Source organism: Lepidochelys kempii, chromosome 3 (genome assembly GCF_965140265.1).
Source record: "Lepidochelys kempii isolate rLepKem1 chromosome 3, rLepKem1.hap2, whole genome shotgun sequence".
NCBI lineage: Eukaryota > Metazoa > Chordata > Testudines > Cheloniidae > Lepidochelys > Lepidochelys kempii.
In genome coordinates, this window is record NC_133258.1 from 161,202,701 (window position 1) to 161,226,648 (window position 23,948).

The window sequence follows — 23,948 nt, forward strand, 5'->3', positions numbered from 1 at the left end:
AACCAGGATAAGTTTGTTGTGCTGGCAATTAGAGGAAAGATTTTACTTGAAAATTAATCAAGTCTGATATAGAAATCAGACACACAATGAATATGGAACCCAGTGCAATAAATTGATTAAAAATAGTAACCATATAGGACAAAAGTTAACTGTTCAAAACAAAATCTGTGAAAGGTAGGAGAAATATCAGAAGGATAAAATATATTCCATCAATATGACAATATCATGATTTTATGCAGAATTTTCCAAAAAAGGATAGAATTTTATTTCATTACTAAACTCAAATATAGTCTCAGACTATTACTGCAATTTCATTCTCGTCGTGTTTTTTCACATGGAAGGGATCGGTTCAAACAAATAAAAAAGAAAAAAATCACACAGCCATCATCTCACACTATAATAGAGATACAAGCTTTCCCCTATGGACTTGATTTGTGAGTTTTGGGTGCTTTGCGAGGGAGTGTTCCAGGTGAAGGAGGAGCAACTACATGGCCCCTGGGATGAGTTTGTTGTGTGCTTGCTTACTGTGGGTCTGCTTGGTTGAAGTGTACAATGTGATCTTTTTTGGGGGGGGGGGGGGCTGTGTGCCAAGCCTAGAGGCCTGCTAGGCAAGGCTGAGTGCTTCCTAACAAGAACTTGGCCTGCCATCCTTTGGTCCCTAATCCCTTTAGGATCCCTTGATAAGGGATCAGGGCTAACCCAGGAAGAACAGAGGGTTTAAAAGGCCAGTTTGTAAGTGACCAGAGGAGCAGCAAGCAGGGGAGTTTAGGGAGGAAGTGTGGGTCTGATACACCTAACTTTCTCTAAACTTAGGCCAATAAACTGCCCCTCACCCCCCCCAAAAATCCACAAAACAAAAAGAATGCAGGCAGAAGTTCAGCAGCAGAGTTGGGGCTATCCAGTTTATTGCACTGAACATAGCATGTATGATTACCTGTCTTGTGGGCAGGTGGCATATATGTTCATTCACTGCAAAAGCTCATGGCCCTCAGCGACTGAGTATGCGCTCTTCAGACTAGAGTGGTTGAACTGAAGGAGCTAAGAGAGATAGGAATTTACATAGGTAAGACTCTCAGGGACCCAGTAGAGCAGTCCCATCCTCAGTCTGACAGCCTCTGTGCTATTGAGAAGGATGAAAGTCTCAGGGAAGGAGAACATCAAGCTGGAGCGAGATCCCATAGTTGGGATCCTCCTTCCAGATGATGTCATGGTATCTTCTCACCCAGAGGACATCTTTCTGAGGATACCAAGGGAGCCCTGTTATTAGGAAGAGACAGGTAATAGTAAGAGGGATTCAATTATTAGAATTATAGCTAGTTGGTTTGTGATGAGTGGGAGAACCGCACGATGAATTGTCTGCTGGGTGGAAAGATTGCAGACCTCTCAAGTCTAACCAGACTTATGTGCAGTGCTGGGGAGGAGCTGATGGTCATGGTACATGTAGGTACCAATGACATAGGGAAAGGTAGGAGGGGTCATGGGAGGTCAAATTTAGGCTGCTATGCAAGAGATTAAAGTTCAGGACCTCCATGGTAGCATTCTCTGAAATGCTCCCCGTTCCATGTCAGGGCCACCTAGACAGGCAGAACTGCAGGGTCTCAATGTGTGGATGAGAGGATGGTATTCAGAGAAGAGGTTTAGGTTTATTAGGAACTAGGGACCTTTTGGGAAGGAAGGAGCCTATACAGGAATGATGGGCTCCACCTAAACCAAACTGCTGGCATGGAAAATTAAAAAGGTCATAGAGGATACAAGCCAGTAGGGGAAAGGTGACAAGTGTGGAGGAGCACATGGTTCGGACAGATACATTCCATAGGCGGGGATTTATTAAAGGGGATACTCTATGTCCTAATAAAGAGGAGAGGATAGAAGTTGATAAAGTACAGGTGGGAAGTGAAGAGAAACAGTCAAACAAAAAAGAGTCCCATTCAATTACATCACATGAAGGCAGATGCGTAAATATTGACACATTTTAATAAGTGCTTGTATACAAACCCTAGAAGTCTAAATACTAAAATGGGTGAATTAGAGCGCTTGGTAGTAAATAAAGACAATTGATATAACAGACATCACAGAAACTTGGTGAAATGATGATAGTCAATGGGACACGGTAATACTCGGGTACAAAATATACAGGAATGACAGAGTAGGTCGTGCTGGTGGGGGAGTAGCACTGTATGTGAAAGAAAACACAGTCAAACATACTAACAATCTTAAATGAAACAAGTTGTACCTCAGAATTTCTATGGATAGAAATTCCATGCTTGAATAATAAAAGAGTGTAGCAGTAGAAATGGAGTACCGATCACCTGATCAGGATGGTGATGGTGACTGTGAAGTGTTCACGGAGTTTAGAGAGGGTACAAAAACAGAAATCCAATAAAAAATGGGGGTGGGACCAGTGCTGTTCAACATATTCAGAAGTGATCTGGGAAAAAGGGGTAAAAGTGAGGTGGCAAAGTTTGCAGATGATACAAAATTACTCAACATAATTAAGTCCAAAGCAGCATGCAAAGAGTTATGAAGAGATCTCACAAAACTGAATGACTTGGCAAGAAAATGGCAGATGAAATTCAATGTTGATAAGTGCAAAGTAATGGACATTGGAAAACATAATCCTGACTACACATACAAAATTATGCTTACCACTCAAGAAACTGATTTTGGAGTCATTGCAGATAGTTCTCTGAAAAGGTCTGCTCAATGGGCAGCAGCAGTCAAAAAAGCTAATACAATGTTAGGAACTATTAGGAAAGGGATAGATAAGACAGAAAGTACCATAATGCCACTATACAGCTCCATGGTACACCCACACCTTGAATACTGGGTGCAGTTCTGGTTTCCCCATCTCAAAAAAGTTGTATTAGAATTGGAAAAAGTACTGAGAAGGGCAATACAAATGATTAGGGGTATGGAACAGCTTCCATATGAGAAAAGATTAAAAAGACTGTTCAGCTTGGAAAAGAGAGAACTGAGGGGGGATATGAATGGCATGGAAAAAAAATGTTATTTATCCCTTCCCATATCATATTAACCAGGGGTCACCCAATGAAATTAGTAAACTGCAGGATTAACACAAACAAAAGGAAGCATTTCTTCACACAACACACAGTCAACCTGTGGAACTCGTTGCCAGAGAATGTCGTGAAGGCCAAAAGTATAACTGCGTTCAAAAAAAAAAATTTTAGGTAAGTTCATGGAGGATACGTCCATCAATGACTATTAGCCAAGATGGTCAGGGACGAAACCCTGTGTTCTGGTTGTCCCTATATCTCTAACTGCTAGAAACTGGGACTGGATGCCAGGGAATTGATCACTCAATAAATTGCCCTGTTCTGTTCACTCTGATGCATCTGGCACTTTCAGAAGACATGATACTGGGCTAGATGGCCCATTGGTCTGACCCAGTATGGTCGTTCTTATGATTCATGGATAAATTGCATAGATATCTAAATCATTCCTGAAGCAGATTTGTGGGGAACATATGAAGGAGCTCCTTGGGCAACTAAGAGATTACTTACAAAAACTGGGACATGGATCTAGATGTGTACCAATGATGCAATTCTATAAGATGCAAAGCACCCTGAACCCCCACTGGCACCTTCTAGAAGATGCTCAGCACTTTGATCAGTGGGACCATAAAAATTATGCAGGGATTGATTTTGCGCAACACAGACATTTTTTTGTAAACCAAAGGAACAAATAAAATACATAACTGCAAAAGAGACCTCTAAGACTGTTGCATAATAAAAATATCTCCTCGGAATAGGTTTTCATTTTGATTAAGGGCAAACGACAAGCGCTTTAGTATGAGAACTGTTCAAGTAAGTTTTAATAGAGTGCACCAGTGAAAGTGAATCAAGATGACTTGCATCAAAATTTGTTTGAATAAACACCAGGTAAAAAGGGGCTACAGTTGTTTCTTTCCAAACACCACCCTTTTTCTAAGGCAACAATACACGTTCATTTCAGAATATAACTGTTACAGAAAGCTACATCACAGTATAGTACAGCATGTAAAATCCACCTCTGTCAAGAAGCCATTATTGAATGGCATATTAGCTACACTTACAGCCTTCTAATTTAGAGTTACAGTTTACCACAGCTTTAAATTTTTTTTTAAAGTGACAGATTTTGAATGAACTTTCTATTCTCCACGAGAGTGTGCATATAGGGGGATATTACAGTAATTACGACATTAAATAACATTGCACAACCAACCTCTATGGTTAATTCAGTACAAAAGAACAAGTATTAAAAGGTACCATTACTAGTGGTTTTACATAGTTTATATTACTAATTATGGAAGGAAATTTTTTTTCCATAGGCAAATGCCTAAATTACAAAGCTGCACATTACAGGCATAATGATGTGGTATAAATACAAGAAATCTGGTAAAATATTAAACACAAACAAGTTACATGGGAACAAATTGTACAATCACATAAGATAAATCAACCATTATTGTTTAGTAGTAAAGTATCATAAGGAATTGCATGTTGTCTTTGGGGGGCAAATATTCCAAAAGCCATTTAAATTCCTGAGGTGGTATAATTAACTCATACAATTGGTCAACACTTCAAATTATTTTGTGCTATGAAACAGTCCCAACATTAATATATTTCCACACACTAGAATTTGCAATATATTGAAGGCAGCAAACAAGTGATATTTTACATCATATTATTTAAATGAAATAATTTACTCTTCTCCATTTTGATGCTACATTTTCAATGGGCCATGAGAGTAAGCATTATAATTTGCACACAAAACATTACCTAGATGGGATTTCTGTTCCCCAGCAGCTCTCAGCCGGCCCAAGGCAAAATAATCTTTTTAAATCTGTAAGTGCCAACACTGTAAACATGTTTGTATTTTTCAGCTAAATACTGTCCAATAGCAAGGATAAGAACCAAACATAAGTAGGAACAGTTTTGTGTACCACAAAAGCCGATTTATCGACTTCTGATTCAAATTCACATATGATTTTTAAATAACTAAAAATGGTCATGCTACAGTTGTGAAAACTATTTTTTGTGCATTTTGACTCTGGACACAGTTTTAAAAAATGCATGATAGAAGAATTATTAAAACCACCAAAAATGTAAATAGTGATAGGGAAGAACTTTTTCAACTCAAAGCATCAAACATACACTTTTGTGCAGAAATCTAGACAACTATACAAGATCTGTATTTAAGCAATCATCTTTTTTATTATACAACTCTATGAACATAAAATGAACAGAATGCTCTATATACTTACCTGTACATGTGAACATAACTTCTTTAGCTACAGTTATTTAGTATAGGTCATACTGAATTTAATTTTACAATTCAGAATAACTATGTATAACCTTATTGCAATAGGGACAATTTCTACATGAGGAGTTTCACAGGCCAATCACACTAGGCGTAACCAGTACATTCAAAACGTAAGTGTAGTTCACGTATGAATTTTCCCTGATCCCATAAATTTAGTTTCTCTTTACAGCTTAAGCTCATTTGCAATTTTGGATGCAATGTTCTTAAATGCAATAGACGTCCCAGATATTCTCTTGAAGCGGACTCCATTGAGTGACAATCGTGGCAATTTGCAGACTTCCATCTCCCATTGAACAAGACTATCCTGTCGTGCATCACCATGAACACAGAAGAGCAAAAACCTCTCTTTTTGTTCATAGTCACAGTTATTAGCATCTAACACTTTTCGAATCTCTCTCATCATATCATTCGGGTCCATGGAACTAGTGGTCTTCATACTCCACGTGAATCGCAAAGAACGTGGTTTGGAATCTTTGCTATCCTCCTTTTCTCGGTCTTTTGGTTCCCCAGAAGCACTCCTGGGGAGAAAAACATGTTGCATACTCAAAAGTAAAATCCATACAATAGATACAAGTGCTAGAAGGTAATAAAGTTTAAGAAAATCCTAACTATAATACAGTAAAGCTGTGTTACCCGGCACTTTACCAACCAGAAAGCTCTAGAAACTGGCATTTCAGGAGGGGGTTAGGGGCGCGGGCTCAGGGAGGGAGTTTGGATGCGGGAGGGAGCTTAGGGCAGAGGGTTGGGGCGCAGGAGGTGTTTTGAGGTGCCAGATCCAGACGGCGTTCACCTTGGGCGGCTCCCCACAGGCAGTGACATGTCCCTGCTGTTCCTAGGCAGAGGAGCGGCCACAGAGGCTCTGTGCGTTGCCCCTACCCCATCCCGAGTGCTGGCTCCGCAGCTCCCATTGGCCAGGAGCTGCACCTCTGCCTAGGAGCAGAAGGGACATATTGCCACTTGCGGGGAGCTGCCAGAGGTGAGTGCCGCCAGGACCCGGCTCCCCGCAACCCCTCCCATGCCCCAACCCCCTGCCCCAAGCCCCCTCCTGCACCCAAACTCCCTCCCAGAGCCCGCACCCCAACCCCCAGCCTTGAGCCCCCTCCCACACCCAAACTCCCTCCCATTTAGTTAATCAGAATTTTTGACTTACCGGCACCCCCCATTCCCCCAACATGCCGGATAACAAAGCTTTTTTTGTATATGCAATGGAAACTACAGATACACATCCCTCTGCTCTGCTGTAGCAGGAGACAGTGCAATCTACATTTTAAAAAGTATCTTTTGAGTTCTACTGAGCTCATCATTTGGAGCATACATCAACAAAAGGTATTAATTTGTGGGACACAAGGTCTGGATGTGTAAACATGCTGTAAAAGCAGCAAAGGAAGGAAACCCACCCTGCATTCCACACAAAAGTTTTCGCTTTCATGCTTGTGCATGAAGAGAAACTCATTTCCTATATTTACAAATTGGGGAGCATTATGCTCACAATTAACCCAACCTGTTTTTACAAATTCTTTAGGGACTTTTGACCCTTCTTTCTCCTCTTTTTTAAAGTGACCTTATATTTTTGCAACATCCTATTTTAACTGATGCAGTAGAATTTTATATTACAATTACTCAACTGGGTGGGCAAACAGCTTCTATGTCTCTCATAACAGTACAAAGCCAGAAGACACGGAACAGAATAGTGAAAAAGAGACAAAAAATGTCATTTTAGCTGATAAAATGACAGATAAAATCCCAAGTAATTATCTTCTAATGAACACAAACAGTGGGACTATAAAGCTTCTTTACCCATCAGATCACTCAACATAGGTAAGTTTGGAACACAGTTTTTTAAAATAGTGCTCATTTAAAAAGAGTTCCAGATTCTGCTGTTTCTTTTCCCAGATGCCCGAGAGCTGCTGATGCTATCACCCACTATTGAGGAGGGGGTGTTTCCTTGGCAGGGTCTGTTAAACGAAGAGCGGAGGTTAATTCCAGACCAGATTTTCCTCACCCTTGTTTTCCCCATTTCCTTTCCTTGCATCCCTGCTGTTCTCCTTTCATTTCCCACCTCCTATCCACTTGTACTTCTTGGGCAAGCAACTTAGTTCCCAAAGCACTGCCTAACTCAATTACACTAAGGCCACCACGGCTGGGCAAGGCCCTTTATGACAGCCATTACTGGTATTATTTTTACTTCAACTGTGCCAGTTGTTCTACAAACACATAGGAAAGCAGTCTCTTCCCCTATATTTAAAGTGCTCTTGTCAACAACGAGGCTCCCCCCGGAAACAAAGATAACCTGCCACTTCATTTAATAAACTTTTCACTATTCAGAACAGAACCACTCTAAATAGCTGTAAAAAAAAGCATGCTTTTTAAACATTAAAAATTGATGGTTTATTTTCATTGCTGCCACCACAGAGCCACCTCAGTATAGAAGACTTGGCACAGCAGCGCAGTCGAGGTTTGGACTCGGCTTGCATTTCAGGAAGTGGCCTGATGCCCAAAACATACTAGGCTGGAGGATAACCAGGAGGCAGCAGCAGAGATCGCTGGAGAACAGGAATGAGTGGTGAAATCCACTGCCATGCTTAATTAACTTAACAGACCTGACTATACTACAGGGTCAGCAGCACAGCAGCGTAAGGACATAGGAGGAAAAAAAAATGCTGAAACAGGTAATTCAAAACCATACTCAGTATATTAGTTATACTAAGCAACATATACTGTTTAAAGAGCTGCTGCTCTTTTAAATACAGATGTTTATTGAATGTTTTCTCTTAGAAAGAAGCCATTCTTTTTTGTAATTAACCATTTTAGAGTATAACAACAACTGCAGTGTGTGTTCACTGTTTATTCATTAGAGGCTTCATGAATGTACACCTGCTTTACCAAACACATTAAAAAGGCAGAGTCAACATGCTGAGACATGCTAGAAGAGAACGTATACTGAGAGGTGAACACACTGTACAGTATGTTATTGCTTATGTTACAGCTACAGTTTTGTTTGTGTGTGTAGTGATTGCCACACAAAGTCAATATTTACAATTACCACCCAACAATATCTGAATACCACTGTTCTTTTTAAGTGTAAAGAACCACAGACACCTCAGACATTGCAGGGTGATCACTGTTGGTGAACAGTGACTTTTAAATGATGAATACAATATGTGACTATATTAAATATTTTTACACTACATGTACATATTAAGTATTAACCTATATATTTGCTACTTAAATCTATATTATATTAAATAATATTAAACATAAGAAGATAAGTTTAAAGAAGAGCCTTATGATTTGGTTTAATCTTGTAGCTGGGATTGCTTTCATAGTAATGTGTTAACTTATCAAGTTTGCTTCTTTACAAAATGTACAATACAAAACACAGTTTTGAACATATATCTACAAGTATTTAAAAATCAAAAAGTGAATTTCCAGGGAATTAAGAGGGATGGGCAAAGACCCACCGCAAAACAGAACATTTTAAAAATACAAGTTATCTAGGCACTATTCTATTTTAAATCCTGGTTAAAAATCTTTCAGAAATCACTTTAACTTTTAACACAAAGGACCTAGCAGCGAAGTATTAATTGTGGCTCCTCACCTTGAGGTGTCAGTTCTGCCACTGGCTTCGCCTTCACTTGGATCCCTCAAAACAAAGTTAAGGTTGAGATTCAATGATAAAGACGAAAAATAGAAGTCAAGAGAACCCATATCTATAACAGAGTTAAAGTAACTACAGAGCAAAATTCAGCATAAAAATGTTGTATTTACTAATTTTTGTTAAGTACTGTTTTTCAGCTGCAAGTTTGACTTCCCTTTATGATACCTCAATTTATTGCAACCCTGATAAGTAATTTTTTTTTTTTAAACTCTTGGTAAGGTTAGCATAAGTTACAGAGTTCTGGCCTAATACAGACTGAAAAATGGCCATATATGATTCCAATAAGTATAGTTATAGCACTTTAGTCAACAAGGACCTGAACCAGAGAGGTGCTATGTGCCCTCAACTACTACTGAAGCCAAATATAGCTAGCTGCAAGTGCTCAGCTCCTCTCTGGGTCAGGCCCTTGGGCTCCAATCCTGGAAACATTAGGCATCTGTTTAGCTTTAAGCATGGTTACATATTTAGAGCTAAGCATATGCCCATGAGTTTCTTGGATCAACCCGAGACCCTAATTCAAAAGGTTACATATGCATCTGTTTAACTTTAAACGAACAAATTATCCCATTGAATTCAACAGCACTACTGATGGGCTTTAAGTTAGGCAGGTGCTTAGGTACCTTGCTGAATTGGCGTCATGATTTGTAAAATAATTACTTAACAATATGCTTTAGTAGCCTCTGACTATTTGAAAAAAAAAAAAAAAGATATGTACAATGCATATTATGTAAGCCAAGGTATCAAAATCTGATAAGTGGGTATATTCCCAGTGCTGCAGTACAAGCATTTTAGTAAATATTTTAAAAGATTTATTTAATCCAGCACATAACACCCTTCAAAATTATTATATATAAACACCTAGGTAACTGACCCTCTAGAAAGTATAATTTGGCACAAATTGTTAATACACATTTCAACAAAAAGCCTCAATACTCTGTACCCTAAGCAAGCTGCATTTTAACTAATGTCTAAAAGCATTTACTTTATATAAATACCCTACATGCTTACCAGAAAAACACATACAATTGACAGAATAAAATAAAAACAATCCTTCTGGACACCTTTGTAAACAGTATACATATAAAACTATTGCTTACTAGGGTAATGTTTTATATTATTCAAAGACATTAAGAAATAAATTATCAACATCAAGACTGAGACAACCCAAACACAGTCAAAACAGTTAACATCAGATTGGTAGAATATAACAAAATATCTTTGAGGCAAGCACCCCCATTAATGATCTGAGAGGTAGGGAATGTCAAGCTTTTGGTTTGATGAAATGATTAACACTACTGAGAAACAATTCTAACCACCTGTTTTTGGCGTGTGTGTTTTTTTAAAAAAGGGTTAACAGCAAAATGTCTGAGGTTTGAAAATTTAGGACTTGTAGTCACGGACACCAAGAAAACACCAAAAGGTAGCTTTTTCTTAGAATTTTAGCACTATAATTAATAATCAGATCTAAAACAAAAACAAATCCTCCATCATGCACAGAAGTAATTTTTTGTTAAAGTTTGATTGAATTAGGAGACCGAACACTGTCAGTGTGTTCTATATAAATCTATCGCTAACTGCATATGATGAAAAATGTCAAGTCTAAACTGGCTACAAAAAAAAAAATCACCATTCTTCACAACGTTACATGCATACCATTTGATTTAATATAGCCTCAGAATGACATTTATAATGACAAACAAGTACTGTATCCTCCTGAAATGATTAATTACTTAGTGGAAAATGCACTTCACCCCATTTGGAATTTTGTTGCCCAAATGGAATGACAGAGCACTTTGTAGTGGGTTGTAATGTTGAGAAAGAGAACAGAAAATGAAAACGTTTCCACTATATATATATGCCGCTAATGCCATTAACGTAGGTTCAGATTTCTGTATCTTCAAGTTTGGAAGAAATTCTGGCAAAGGTAGATTATAATACATCTTATTTGGACAATTAACCACACATTGTCAGCATCTTAGATTAATATTATTTTAAGAGGATCAGACTGATTTTTATTTTGAACCTATCATGCTATTTAATTTCATCTCCCCCATCACATTTTGTTCATGAGATCAGTGTGCTTCTTGTCATCTTGTAACTATTCTTATATTAAAATGGCAAGTGTCACTTATGAAGGGATTTAAGACTAGAAAGCATATCTGGAATTTAATATAGGATATTATGATTCTTCAAAGAAAGCAAAGATCTATGGGATTTAATTCTGTTGGGAAATTGACAGTTCTGCAGTAGAGTGCTATTTGTAACCTCTGTAACTTTCCTACTACTTCCTGAAAACTGTAGGTAAATCCCTGCAGGTGTTTCAAACTCAAATCAATTGATCAGCTACTGCCAGACATAAGTGAAATGTGAAAATTAAATTTTCTTGTAAGAAAGCTTTAAAGATAATCATGTAAATAGTCACTTAAGATAAAATAATTTATCTATATATCTTATGCTTTTCTACAGCATCCATCATGGTTATATGTAAACACTGATGCGCTTCCTTGACTTTCAGATTCTTTATTAATTGCTTCAAAAATAAGTTTAAATGAAAGAAAAAAGGTTACTTAATGTTGACACCAATGAGGATTTCCAGATGCTAGCAGTCAGTGTACACTTTTACATGTCATTTTTACTGTGCTCAATGAGAAACCAAAATTCTCTACAATAACCTCTGAATAGGGAAAACACTGATTTTGTCTGAACAGAGAGAGTTCTCCAGTGATTATTAATCTTGCTATTGTAGGAATGGTCTTTGTAATTAATTACACCTATATCACTTGATTACAATTCATCATTAAAATGTAAATGTTCTCTTTAATGTTACATGATAATTTGTTTAATGAGAGCATATCAATTTTGCAGATGGAGAGACTTTTCATGTATAAATCAAACTATCCTTTCAGTTGTTCAACCAAACTCCATTTTTATTATAGTGATGTAAATAGGAAAACACTGTAGTTACTGCATGAAACATGTGACTATTTTGTTTAGGGCTGTTGATTAATCGCAGTTAACTCAGGCGATTACCTCAAAAAATTAAATTGCTATTAAAAAAATTAACTGTGATTAATCGCACTGTTAAACTATATAATACCAATTCAAATGTATTAAATATTTTTGGATGTTTTTCTACATTTTCAATATTGATTTCTATTACAACACAACTCAAAGTGTACAGTGCTCACTTTATATTAACTAATGAGTTAATAACAAATATTTGCACTGTAAAAATGATAAACAAAAGAAATAGTACTTTTCAATTCACCTCATAAAAGTAGGGTAGTGCAATCTCTTTATCGTGAAAGTATAACTTACAAATGTAGATTTTTTTTGTTACATAACTGCACTCAAAAACAAAACCATGTAAAACTTTAGAGCCTACAAGTCCACTCAGTCCTACTTCTTGTTCAGCCAATCGCTAAGAGAAACAAGTTTGTTTACATTTACGGGAGATACTGCTGCCTGTTTCTTATTTACAATGTCACCTGAAAGTGAGAACAGGTATTCACATGGCACTTTTGTAGCCCATGTTGCAAGGTATTTGTGGGCCAGATATGCTAAACATTCATATGCCCTTTCATACTTTGGCCACCATTCCAGAGGACATATTTCCACGCTCGTCAAAAAAATAATGCGTTAATTAAATTTGTGACTGAACTCCTTGGGGGATAATTGTATGTCTCCTTTTCTGTTTTACCCACATTCTGCCATATATTTCATATTATAGCAGTCTTGGATGATGACCTAGCACATGTTCATTTTAAAAACACTTTCACAGCAGATTTGACAAAATGCAAAGAAGATACCAATGTGAGATTTCTAAAAATAGTTAAAGCACTTGACCGAAGGTTTAAGAATCTGAAGTGCCTTCCGAAATCTGAGAGGGACGAGGTGTGAAGCATGCTTTGAGAAGTCTTAAAAGAGCAACACTCCAATGTGGAAACTACAGAACACGAACCACCAAAAGAGCAAATCAACCTTCTGCTGGTGGCATCTGACTCAGATGATGAAAATGAACATGCATCAGCACGCACTGCTTTGGATTGTTATCGAGCAGAACCACTCATCGGCATGGACACATGTCCTCTGGGGTAGTGGCTGAAACATGAAGGGACATATGAATCTTTAATGCATCTGGCATATAAATATCTTGTGACGCCGGCTACAACAGTACCATGTGAACGCCTGTTCTCATTTTCAGGTGACATTGTAAACAAAAAGCAGGCAGTGTTATCGCCTGCAAATTTTAACCAAACTTGTTTGTCTGAGCAATTGGCTGAACAAGAAGTAGAACTGAGTGGACTTGTAATCTCTAAAGTTTTACATTGTTTTACTTTTGAATGCAGGGGGTTTTTGTCCAAAATTCTACATTTGTGAGTTCAACTTTCATGATAAAGAGATTGCACTACAGTACTTGTATTAGGTGAACTGAAAAATTTCCATTTCTTTTGTTTTTTACAGTGCAAACATTTGTAAATCAAAAATATATATAAAGTGAGTACTGTACACTTTGTATGCTGTGTTGTAATTAAAATCAATGTATTTGAAAATGTAAAAAACATCCAAAAATATTTAAATAAATGGTATTCTATTATTGTTAATCATGAGATTAATTTTTTTAATCGCTGGACAGCCCTAATTTTGTTCTTTTAAGATAAAGAAGCAAGAGAATGGCTGGCCAAATCTGGATGGCTATAATACAGAAAAAAGCAAAGCTAAGCGGGTTCTGAAAGGGTAAAACAAAGCAAGAAGATAATCCTATTCTAATTAAATTTACATTTATGCTAGATTGTCATACTGGAAATCCTCTAAAAAGAATTAAGAATTTGAAAAATAAATCTCATTTATTATCTTAGAGGAAGTGAAAAATATACAGGAAATAAAGCAAACAAAAAAATTTCACAGAAAAGTCTGGTACTAACCTGCGAACAAACTTGGAAGTTATCTTGCTTATAATACCAGTTGACGTGCCCCTTCTAGCATGTGCAAATGCACCAGTTTCATGTGAAGGTGAGGCAGGTGGTCCATTGTAAGTGGCATTACGCCGCTCCCGTAGCTGCTCACCATGGAAAGTGCTTCGACTTGAACTCCCACGAGGAAAGCGGGTTCGGTCTGGGGTAGTAGTGCTAATGCTATGAGCTGACGGGGAAGCAGCAGGCACTCTCTGAGTTGCACTGCTGGGAAAACAGAAGAATGCTTAACACAGGACAACCTCCCATATATAAATAAAAATAAATAACTTCTCTTAACATGTGGTTTCAGAGTAGCAGCCGTGTTAGTCTGTATTCGCAAAAAAAAAGAATTTGGGAGACTCTTCACTCCTCCTATAAAAAAAAAAAAATGCTAACTGATTCCAAACTCTAATACACACAAGTCAGGTGGTCAGAGCTGAAATCTTTCCAGCATTCTCCTTGAGGGAACACAGCTGAAAAAAGCCACATACCACCTCACCCCACCACACACACACACACAAAAATATATATTATTGTGATACCAGTTTTAAGCCCTTGACACTAAAGATGAGATTTTATAGTGCTTTTCCTGACACCAATAGGTGCAAAGTAATCTTCAGTGCTAACAGGTTTAAAATTTATAATTCAGTTTAAATATGTCCGCATATCTACTCTATGGGTTGAGTCTGCATCAGATAAGCATGTAGCTATTGCGGTTTTCCAGGAATTATCTGATGACAGAGATCTAGTTCAGAGACATGAATTTATTGTGTGATATGAGCAAAACATGATGTGTCATGGTCAAAACTGAATCTAAACAATATGTAGCATTGTTACTCAAATGAATACAATTTTAAAACTCTACTGGAGTACTGTATGATGTAAAACATTAAGAGTATATACACTATATTAATATATTTATGTTTACAATAGTTTGTACAGAATTTTGAAGATGTAGAACACTATGCAAATGCTAAGTATTATGTTACCTCGGTCGATAAGCTTCAGTGCCATCTTTGATGGTTGGCAGCGTAACTTTTATAGGATGACCAGAGGCAGACATAGATTTCTGGTGTCGAGGTCGTGTTGATACAGCAGATGCAACAGCAGAGCCTGCAGAAGATGTGCTACTCGCAGACATTTCTGTTAGGCTTTTATCACAAGAAAGGCAGGAGGGCCACAACAGTAAGAAAAAACACGTTAGATGTGCTTAAAAGTCAATTCCAACAACAGAAAAGTTTATGTCAAACCCTGAAACTAGATAAAAACTCTTCAATAAAATTACAAAACAAACCAAACCAAACCAACAGACTTACAATGATTAGTCACAGAAACAATGTTATTCTTGGTAAAAATGCATGTTTTTGCAATCACTTTCTATGGAAAAAATCTCATTCGAGGATGCTGTGGGATGGCTTTTGATTGCTTACATTCATATAGATAAGACTATTTTTCTTTAAATAGACGAGAAGCTAAAGAATAACTTTTTTCAGTAAGTTTACCAGCATACTGTCCATTATAACTTTCCCTAACTTTAACTGTTTGGGCTTAAATGCTAGGTGTCTAGCCTCAGTCTGATTTTTTTGTGTGGGGAAAACTTCATCCAAAACAGTTTGGTTGTTTCTCAGAATGACACGAGCAAAAAATACCTTTTCCCATTGAGAAACAGTCTGACACTTTTTTTTTTTTTTAAATGAAAACTCTAGTACCCTTATGCTTTCCAGCAGGCACTTGAAATTGGTCAGAGACGTACCTTCTACAGTTCTTGTGAAAATCTGCCCCAATTTGGTCAAGTTAACAGCCTTTCAAATATCTCAGTTTACACACACTCATTAGAGACTTGTTAGATTTTAGCATCTAAAATCTCCAAAGATAGTATGTGATCATGTAATTAAAGACTGTATCATAATGTATGTGCACAGAGGTGCCAAATTAAGGCTGTTCAGACAACTCTAATTCTGGCATTGCCTAACTTTTCAGTGCTTGATGTTGCATCTTATATACTCTTTTAATGTAGTCTCTCTCTCTCGCTCACTCACACACACACACTTACTTTCACATACCGAATATTTCCATCAGAAGTTGATCATCCTGAGAATGTGCCTCATGTATCACATTACTGCCTCAAACTTGCACCTCTGGAGCCATAGGCTCAAATAGTTATTGCTTTTTTAGTCACCAGTGGACATTTATTCACCTATCAAAGTGACCACTCAATTTTTCATAATTCATAGTCTCTGCTTAGTTTGTCACAAGACTGAAATAAGCAAAACCACTGCAAGTCAGGACTGGAGTACAGGGTATTGGGCAGAGGTGTATGGAGAAGATGATCCTATACTGCTTGCAACAGTTACCAAAGATAACTAACGTCAGAATTGACTCACTTTTATGCTCCCAATTGAAATACTAAATACAAACTGAACATCAAATGTGTGTAGCTAGTAATTGAAATTTCCCTAAGTCAACCACTTCTTACAAGCACTGACAATCTACATTAACAGTTAGGAAATACTCACTTTTTATATTGCAGATTTCTAAATTAATGGATAGTAACCAACACATAAAAAGACTCTGATGTTAACAAAAGCACAAGGATTTTAGCTTTTGGATCAGATAGATTATCCTACAAAGAAGCTCATAGGAGCAGACTGCAATAAGTTAAAAACCTCAGTCGAATTCTCCTCATGAGGTTTTTAGGAAATCTCCCCCTTTAGTGGAAAGAGCTTTGAAGGTCTCAGAGTACATAAGGGCAAGGCCTCCTAACCCTACAGATCCAAGGTATCCACCAGGAAGACAACCAGATAATCCTAAGGCAGGAGCCATCACGAATGGATAGCAGTCCCTCTGCATAAATGAGATGGCACTTCTGGCCCCTGGCAACGTTGCTCATGTAGTGTGGACCCCTGCAACTATACCCACAGAAGAGACTCCACATAAGGAGCTGGTATTCCACATAAATTCAGGAGTAACCAGAGGACCAGTATTCCCCAAATACTGGCAGGTTCCCCAAAACTCTTTAGAGGAAAGCACCATGGAACATCAGCAGAGGGATTCCTTGGAAGGGCAAAAGGGTAATTTCACAAAGGAAGCACCCTTGTGCATACTTGAAGAGTGGGGATCTTAGGAGTGTGTCTCTATTTGCATAAACCGAGTGGACAGTCCAATAAATATAACTGAGGAAACGAAATTATAAAATGGGCTGGGGAGAGGGGGGCGGAGTTAGACACTTCAGAGGTGGAATATACTGGTGTACAATAACTGTAAGCAAGCATGCTGATTCAAAAACTATTGTTAACATTTTAAATAAATCCTTCTCCAATTATTTTGAATTGTAGAGAAAAGAGCAATGAGTCAAGGTAACCTAGAGAAAATCAACTACAGTCAAACTCAGAGCTCACCCAGTAAATATTTAGCAAGTGGAGACCTCCCCATTTCTATATTTTCCCCAGATTTAAATTTCTTTATTTAAATATTTTAACAATACGGTGTTCCTTCTTGCTGCCTCTCAGTTTGAATGTTTCACACTGATGTGGTGCATATTCTGCAATATAGCAAGCAGAATTTTTCCCAAGAAAATGAAATGCTTTCACAGTAATCAATCTTCCAAAAAGAGATCAAATGTTAAACACAGCTTGGAATTCTGACAGATCTGGAAGAAAGCTGACTACATAAATACTGTGCTTATTCAGAAAAATGTAGTGACAATAATACTTTAAAAGCTAGTAAAAACAGATTGAAAGAAATGCTATTTATGGACTCACTATCTGTCCACATAATTGCATGTCACAGATAACCAAAAGGACTAGTGGACTGAGTACAGAACAGTAGAGAAAACTTCGTTCTCTTGTCTCTATTGTACTCTGATAACTACAACCATGTCACCAATACTACTCCACGAGCTTAGCATTTAGTAATTGTTGCTATATAAATAGATTTCTTCCACGCTTCCTGAGATCTAGACCTTACACAAATTATTCAGGCTCCAACTACTCAAGAAAGGCTTCCAGTCAAAAAGCTGTTTGACGGGAAATTGGGTTTTTAATAAAACAAAGATTTTGGGGAAAGAGTTTGCTTTTCGCAGAAAATTTAGAATTGTCATAAAAAAACACCTAAATATTGCCTTGATGGTGATATAGTTAGACCAAGGACCGTGGTTTGTAGAGGAGAAGGGGAATTTAAGGCACCCATATTAAAACTTCAGTGAGGTAATGCAACAGCATTTCAAAATTGAAATGTTTCTGTATTTGCCAAAATTTGTTGGTATTCAAATTTCCACTAAAAATCAAAATTTTCTACAGTAAGAAGAAACGTTTTCGACTACTTCTAATTAAATTTTCCAAATATCAACTAGTTAGCTTTGTTACATAAAAAAAATAAAAGTTAAATCTACCTGAAAGAAGAAATGGAAATTGCAAAACATAAGTAGTCTTACCATATTTTGGATTTGAATTTTTGAATACTTGGGTATTTCTAAGGCAACTATCACAATGCTATCTAAGCACCCTACAAATTACTTCAACCGTCTTGCTACACCATGCTTTACTGAAACCCTTAAACACCACAAAGTTATACATTAGCTCTTTAAAAAAGCCCATTTTCACTATTCAAAGCATACAACAAGAGGGCAGAGAGCACTGTAGTTTTAAGAAGCATTCTATTACTTGAAAAATACCACAGCATCAGAACTCCTGGCTGCCGTGCTGCATAGACTCCATGAGATGAAGTCCCTGTAGGAAAATTTTACAACTTAAAAAAAACATTTGTTTTGTTTTGAATAAAAGAATTTTCAAATGAGCTTTGAAACTGAAAAAAGCTTTAAGAGCTATAAAAGCAAGCCAGAGGGAGTTACTTCTCAGACATAATGAGTCTAATATCACAGATGGGGTTTCAAAGTCTTCACATGACCCCCACAAGAACCAGGGTCCTGTCCCATGAGGCCAGAGTACTTCAAATGACGATACCGTACATTCAACAAGAGAACATTCTTTCCCCAACTTCCTAGAACAGACACAGTGGTGGTTTTGCCCTTAGGACAGCTGGGGCACCACTCCATTCTTTTTTCTTTTCTTTCTTTTTAATTAGAGAAATAAAGTTTCCTTTACATCTCTTCCATACATCATTTATAGCTGTCAATTAAACACACCCCTTCACGCTATATTCACGCATGGGAATCTGTGCTAGTACTTCAGTGCCTTCTGTACACACTAAGCGGACTGAAGCAGCCGCAGGACTTCACTGAATAGTCTGTCAGCCCCATTGAAGGGCACCAGGAGTCACTTATAAAACTCTCCTACATATGTGCATCTCATGTAAATTATCGTGTTGCCCCAAAAATTTAGGCTCAGGGGTGTCTCTGGATGGAGAACTACAGTGTTATGGATTTTGTAAACCAAATTCAAGTGGTCAAAACTGGACTACTGCTTCGTGTCCAAGAATTTTTAGACCCTTCACGTAAAATGTTTAGCTTCACCAAAGCACGAATGAACTCCATCAAGAATGCAGAACAATAGTCCCAAAGCTAACTTACACCAGACAGAAATTGTTACAATATAGTGTGTTGTAGAAAAGCCAAAGAACAGAAACACATGAAACTGTAGCTGAACAAGATTTTTTCCTTTCATCTTTCAGAATGCAGTTTCATAAGAAACCAAGCACATGACAAAAAGCCAGCCTTCTCTCAAAAAGAAAAATCACAGAAAATTAATAATAAATCATAAAAAATAATAAGTTGCCCAGGATGGTCTGCCTCCCAAATGGATTCCCTCTACAGGGAAGTAATGTGGATCCTGGGGAAGCAAACACTCCCAGTGGCTGCATTTGGGGATGGGGAAGCCAAGAGAGAATTGATTCAAGTAGTCTGGGCGATTGCTTCTGAAATTGTTTCTGCAGCACTACATGGCTTACAAGGGGTAATGGGTCACCCAGAGCCAGGATATTTGAACGAACAGATGGCAGGACGGGAGAGCAACGCAGCTGGCAGGGACAAGTGTGACCATAGCTATGAGAGAAGTTCTATAAATTTTGTGCAATTTCAGGAGCAGGGAGGACCTGTCACCAATATGGCCCAGTATGGAGGAACAGGTGCTGCAGCATACAGTGCTGTTAGCAACCAGGCTAGTGGTATCATCAACAATTTCCACTTGCCTATCAGCCCTTACACTTGTCAATATGCTGAATAGGTACCAAGATCATTGTAGCAGGTTTTTAGTTTGGAGGTTTCTAGCAGGGTGGTCTCAAAGCACTGGCCCTAGGGAGGTTACATATTGTCCCATCACTGTTAATAAGCTTAGGGATCTGGTGCAGATCCTGGAGCCCATACATCATTGTGGACAAGAGGCAGCCTCGTTCAGTGCGGCATTTCTGGTAGTATTTTCTGCGACTTTTAGGATCAGAGAACCTGGGTCCTGGGTCCTGCAGGGACTCTTGTAGAAGAGCTCTGGCACTGAGGGATAAACATTGGGTGGGGGAGTCTGGGATATTAATTTTGAAGAGGTCAAAAATGGATCAAGAAGGCCAACATAAATACAGTATCTCTTCATAATCGTGGGCAATTAAGAATAATAGATCGTAAAAAATAATAAGTTGCCTATATACTGAACTATATAGTTAAATAATCTATCTAAAAGAAAACATATCAATATTTTGTGCAATCAGAAAATTATGATCTATTAGATATTTTAAACTTAAAACTATTTTACCCTATTTTAAACCACCACCTTTTTCTAATATGCAGCAAGGAAGCTCATCAGTGACCAAAATATGATTCTTACCATGGAAAGAATGGATGTCCAGTCCTCTATAGATTCAGATGGAAAACTGGATCTACTGGTTACATTATACCCATGAGCTCAAAAACTTATTTGTAATCCATCCTTCTGTGCTCATTATATAGTATTGTTAAAATGTTTTAAGTGTCATCAAAAATAGTTTAAAAAAATCACTTTTCCCCGCCTTTCAGATGTTACATGGTCCTTTATATATGCAAATTAACAACCCTATCCTTCAGGAATTCAAAGAAAAATACTGACTGGGCAGTGAAATTGATCAATATGAAACTTCCAACACTCGTGAAACCATAAGAGCAGATAATGGAAACACAGTTCGTTTACTGGCTTTACTTTGATGGGGCTTTTCCACCCTTTTCAACTTTACGGTTTTACATTTAAGTACAGCACTCAGATGCATGTAGGTTAGTGCTTTAAAAATACAAAAGAATTCGTATGCTCCTTCAAATAAATCTCGATATAAATTTTAGAGATACACTTTGCACTTAAGTCAGACACTGTAAATTACAACTCCTACAGGTATTTTATGAATATAATTTAAGCCAAAAGTAATTTTAATGGTCTGTGTCCATTAATGTGCAAGAGGTTTCGTTAAAAAAATTAAAAATATTTAATGCACAGTATTCACCCCAACTACCAGATACAGTAAAAGGGCAGAGTCAATTACAGAATTATTTGGGACAAATGAGATAAGCAAGACTCACAAAGCTCTTTTATGCCCGTTAGATAGTTACATCTTATTCAGTAGTTATTAGGGAACTTAAAAACAAACAAACAAACAAAAACTTTGCTATAGTGTAAGAAAGAGCCATCCTCTGGATCATCCAGAATATTTTATGTCTGAATTGTTTTGTCTATTTAGATTGCAAACTCTTCAGTCTCTCTCTTGTACTCTTTGTACAGTGATAGAGGCAACTCCTGACAATATTATTGCTTGGAGATGATTAAAGGCAGAGTCATAATATTTGTCTAACTTTGTCATAATTTGTCTACGTATGACAAATATTCAGGCACAAACTTTTCTGCAAGATAAAACAAACGTGTAAAGTTTAACTTGCTCCACACCATCTTTCGAAAGTATATTGGCTAAATGTTTGTTTTTAACTCCTGTGATATACCTCAGCACAAACTCTCAGATTTTTGGCTAAGTCAACTGAGTACCTGTTATCTTTCCCATTCTGTATCGCAGAATAGCGATCTGAAGACCGCTCACAAACATACGTGTTCCTTCTGGTCATTCCACCAACAGGAAATACATTGTTCTAGAAGGAGAATAAAAATGAGTAAAGACAGATACAGTTAATTAATATTTACACAATTTAAATGAAGTTATCCAGAAAAACACAGATCAGCATATTAGAATATATTTGATTTAAAAATGTGGCATCTAAATTCCAGACCAGTGGTTTTCGACCTTTTTTCATTCGCAGATCCCTAAAAGATTTCGAATGGAGGTGTGGTTCCCTTTGGAAATCTTAGACAGTCTCTGGACCCCCACAGATCACAGGTTGAAAACCACTGCTCTATGGTAACAACCTTTCATGGACCCCTTAGCCATAGTCTGTGGACCCCCAGAGACTGTGGACCACAAGTTGAAAACCACTGTTCTAGACTGTGTGAGAGAAGACATTAAATGTACAGAACAACTTAATTAAATCTGTTGACACGAAGTACTTATTTGATCTATCCATTTCTAATGCTCCCATCACCATGCTGTGTAGGCCCCACTGGAATGCACTGAATAAAAGCAAGGAAAAGTGTAGTTAAGGGGAAAACTTGCTTTATTAACATCCAATTCCTGCACACAATAAAGAAGTCCTATAGGCCTTGATAATCCAACGCGACTGGGACATCCACACAGAAGTCACACTGAAGTCAACAGAACTCCATGCAAGTTTAAGGGCTTGCCTGTGTAGATTTAGTTGCCCTCAGAGCTTCAATCCTACAATTTGTTGCCCTTTGTTGAGAATGACAAAAATCTTTCAATATGCACTGCAGTATTCAATTTCAGTATTCAGCTGAAGTCAGGAATGAACAAGAACTAAGTAGGATTTTGTCCTTAGCCATCATAGTGACGGGTGCCAAATAAATATGTGTAATATTAATAGTAAGAAAAAAATTATCATTGTTTTCTTTGCTAGTTAAATGTGCTCTCCTACCTAAAACCTATTTTTAAAATGTTTCGGACAGTTAATTGTCTCTTAAAGAGCTAATTATAGTATAAAAATTTCAAGTAAAATTTTTAGTTTTTAGATCGGATTAATTGAATTTTGATTTTTCAAAATGTTTGTGTAGTCAGACAGGTTAACATTAATTCATAATTACATGTTAAAATAATTACTGTACTATAAGATAGAATGAAGTTTGTAAACACGCAGTACATCTTATAAAGTGTTTTGGAAAATATACTACACTAATACAGGTTTCAGAGTAACAGCCGTGTTAGTCTGTATTCGCAAAAAAAAAAAAAAAAAAAAAAGGAGTACTTGTGGCACCTTAGAGACTAACCAATTTATTTGAGCATAAGCTTTTGTGAGCTACAGCATCTGATGAAGTGAGCTGTAGCTCACGAAAGCTTATGCTCAAATAAATTGGTTAGTCTCTAAGGTGCCACAAGTACTCCTTTTCTTTACACTAATACAGATTATTATATTTCAGCATGGCTGATTAAAACACCCCACAATCTATGTAAACACAGGAAAGCATGAGGAATAGACTGTGGTCGTAAGACAGACAGTTACTTCAGCAAGGACAAGGCACACGAACACTTGGGTCCATACTTTCATCCATTCTAAAATTATAAAAAATCTTTCATACACAATGGGAAATTTGGGATAGCTGCTATGAATTTTAAATACTGTGTATAGTAGAATCATAGAATCGTAGGACTGGAAGGGACCTTAAGAGGTCTTCTAGCCCAGTCCCCTGCACTCAAGGCAGGGCTAAGTATTATCTAGACCATCCATGACAGGTGTTTGTCCAACATGCTCTTAAAAATCTCCAAGTACTACTGTTATGCTTATGTATCAACATGTTAAAGGCACAAAACCAGGCATATTTATTTGTACAGTGCCATGGCATGCATAGTTCTTTACAGCCAAGAAGAGGGCAGGTTCTTCTCTCTTGAAAGTTTCATAAGTTTTGTTTATTCTTTTAAACACGCCTTACGGCTTATGTATTTTTTACTCTTTTAATGATATATTTGAAGTGTGTTTTTTATTTTTTAAA

General features: G+C 37.3%; 1 protein-coding gene across 11 annotated transcripts in view; it reads right to left on the reverse strand.

Annotated features, from left to right (window-relative positions):
• Positions 1 to 3,803: 3,803 nt before the first annotated feature.
• MARK1 (microtubule affinity regulating kinase 1) overlaps positions 3,804 to 23,948 on the reverse strand; it is a 119,366-nt gene continuing 99,221 nt past the window's right edge. For 6 of the 11 annotated variants that reach the window (XM_073338843.1, XM_073338840.1, XM_073338838.1 and 3 more), the window contains 5 exons: positions 21,882 to 21,982; positions 14,925 to 15,086; positions 13,906 to 14,160; positions 8,921 to 8,965; positions 3,804 to 5,840 (listed from right to left, as the gene is read on the reverse strand). In XM_073338843.1, the coding sequence (XP_073194944.1) occupies positions 5,486 to 5,840; positions 8,921 to 8,965; positions 13,906 to 14,160; positions 14,925 to 15,086; positions 21,882 to 21,982 (918 nt within the window). In that variant the 3' untranslated portion in view covers positions 3,804 to 5,485. Of the gene's footprint in view, positions 5,841 to 8,920; positions 9,033 to 13,905; positions 14,161 to 14,924; positions 15,087 to 21,881; positions 21,983 to 23,948 lie in introns of those variants that run through there. The other 5 variants (XM_073338839.1, XM_073338842.1, XM_073338844.1 and 2 more) reach the window with 4 other exon arrangements.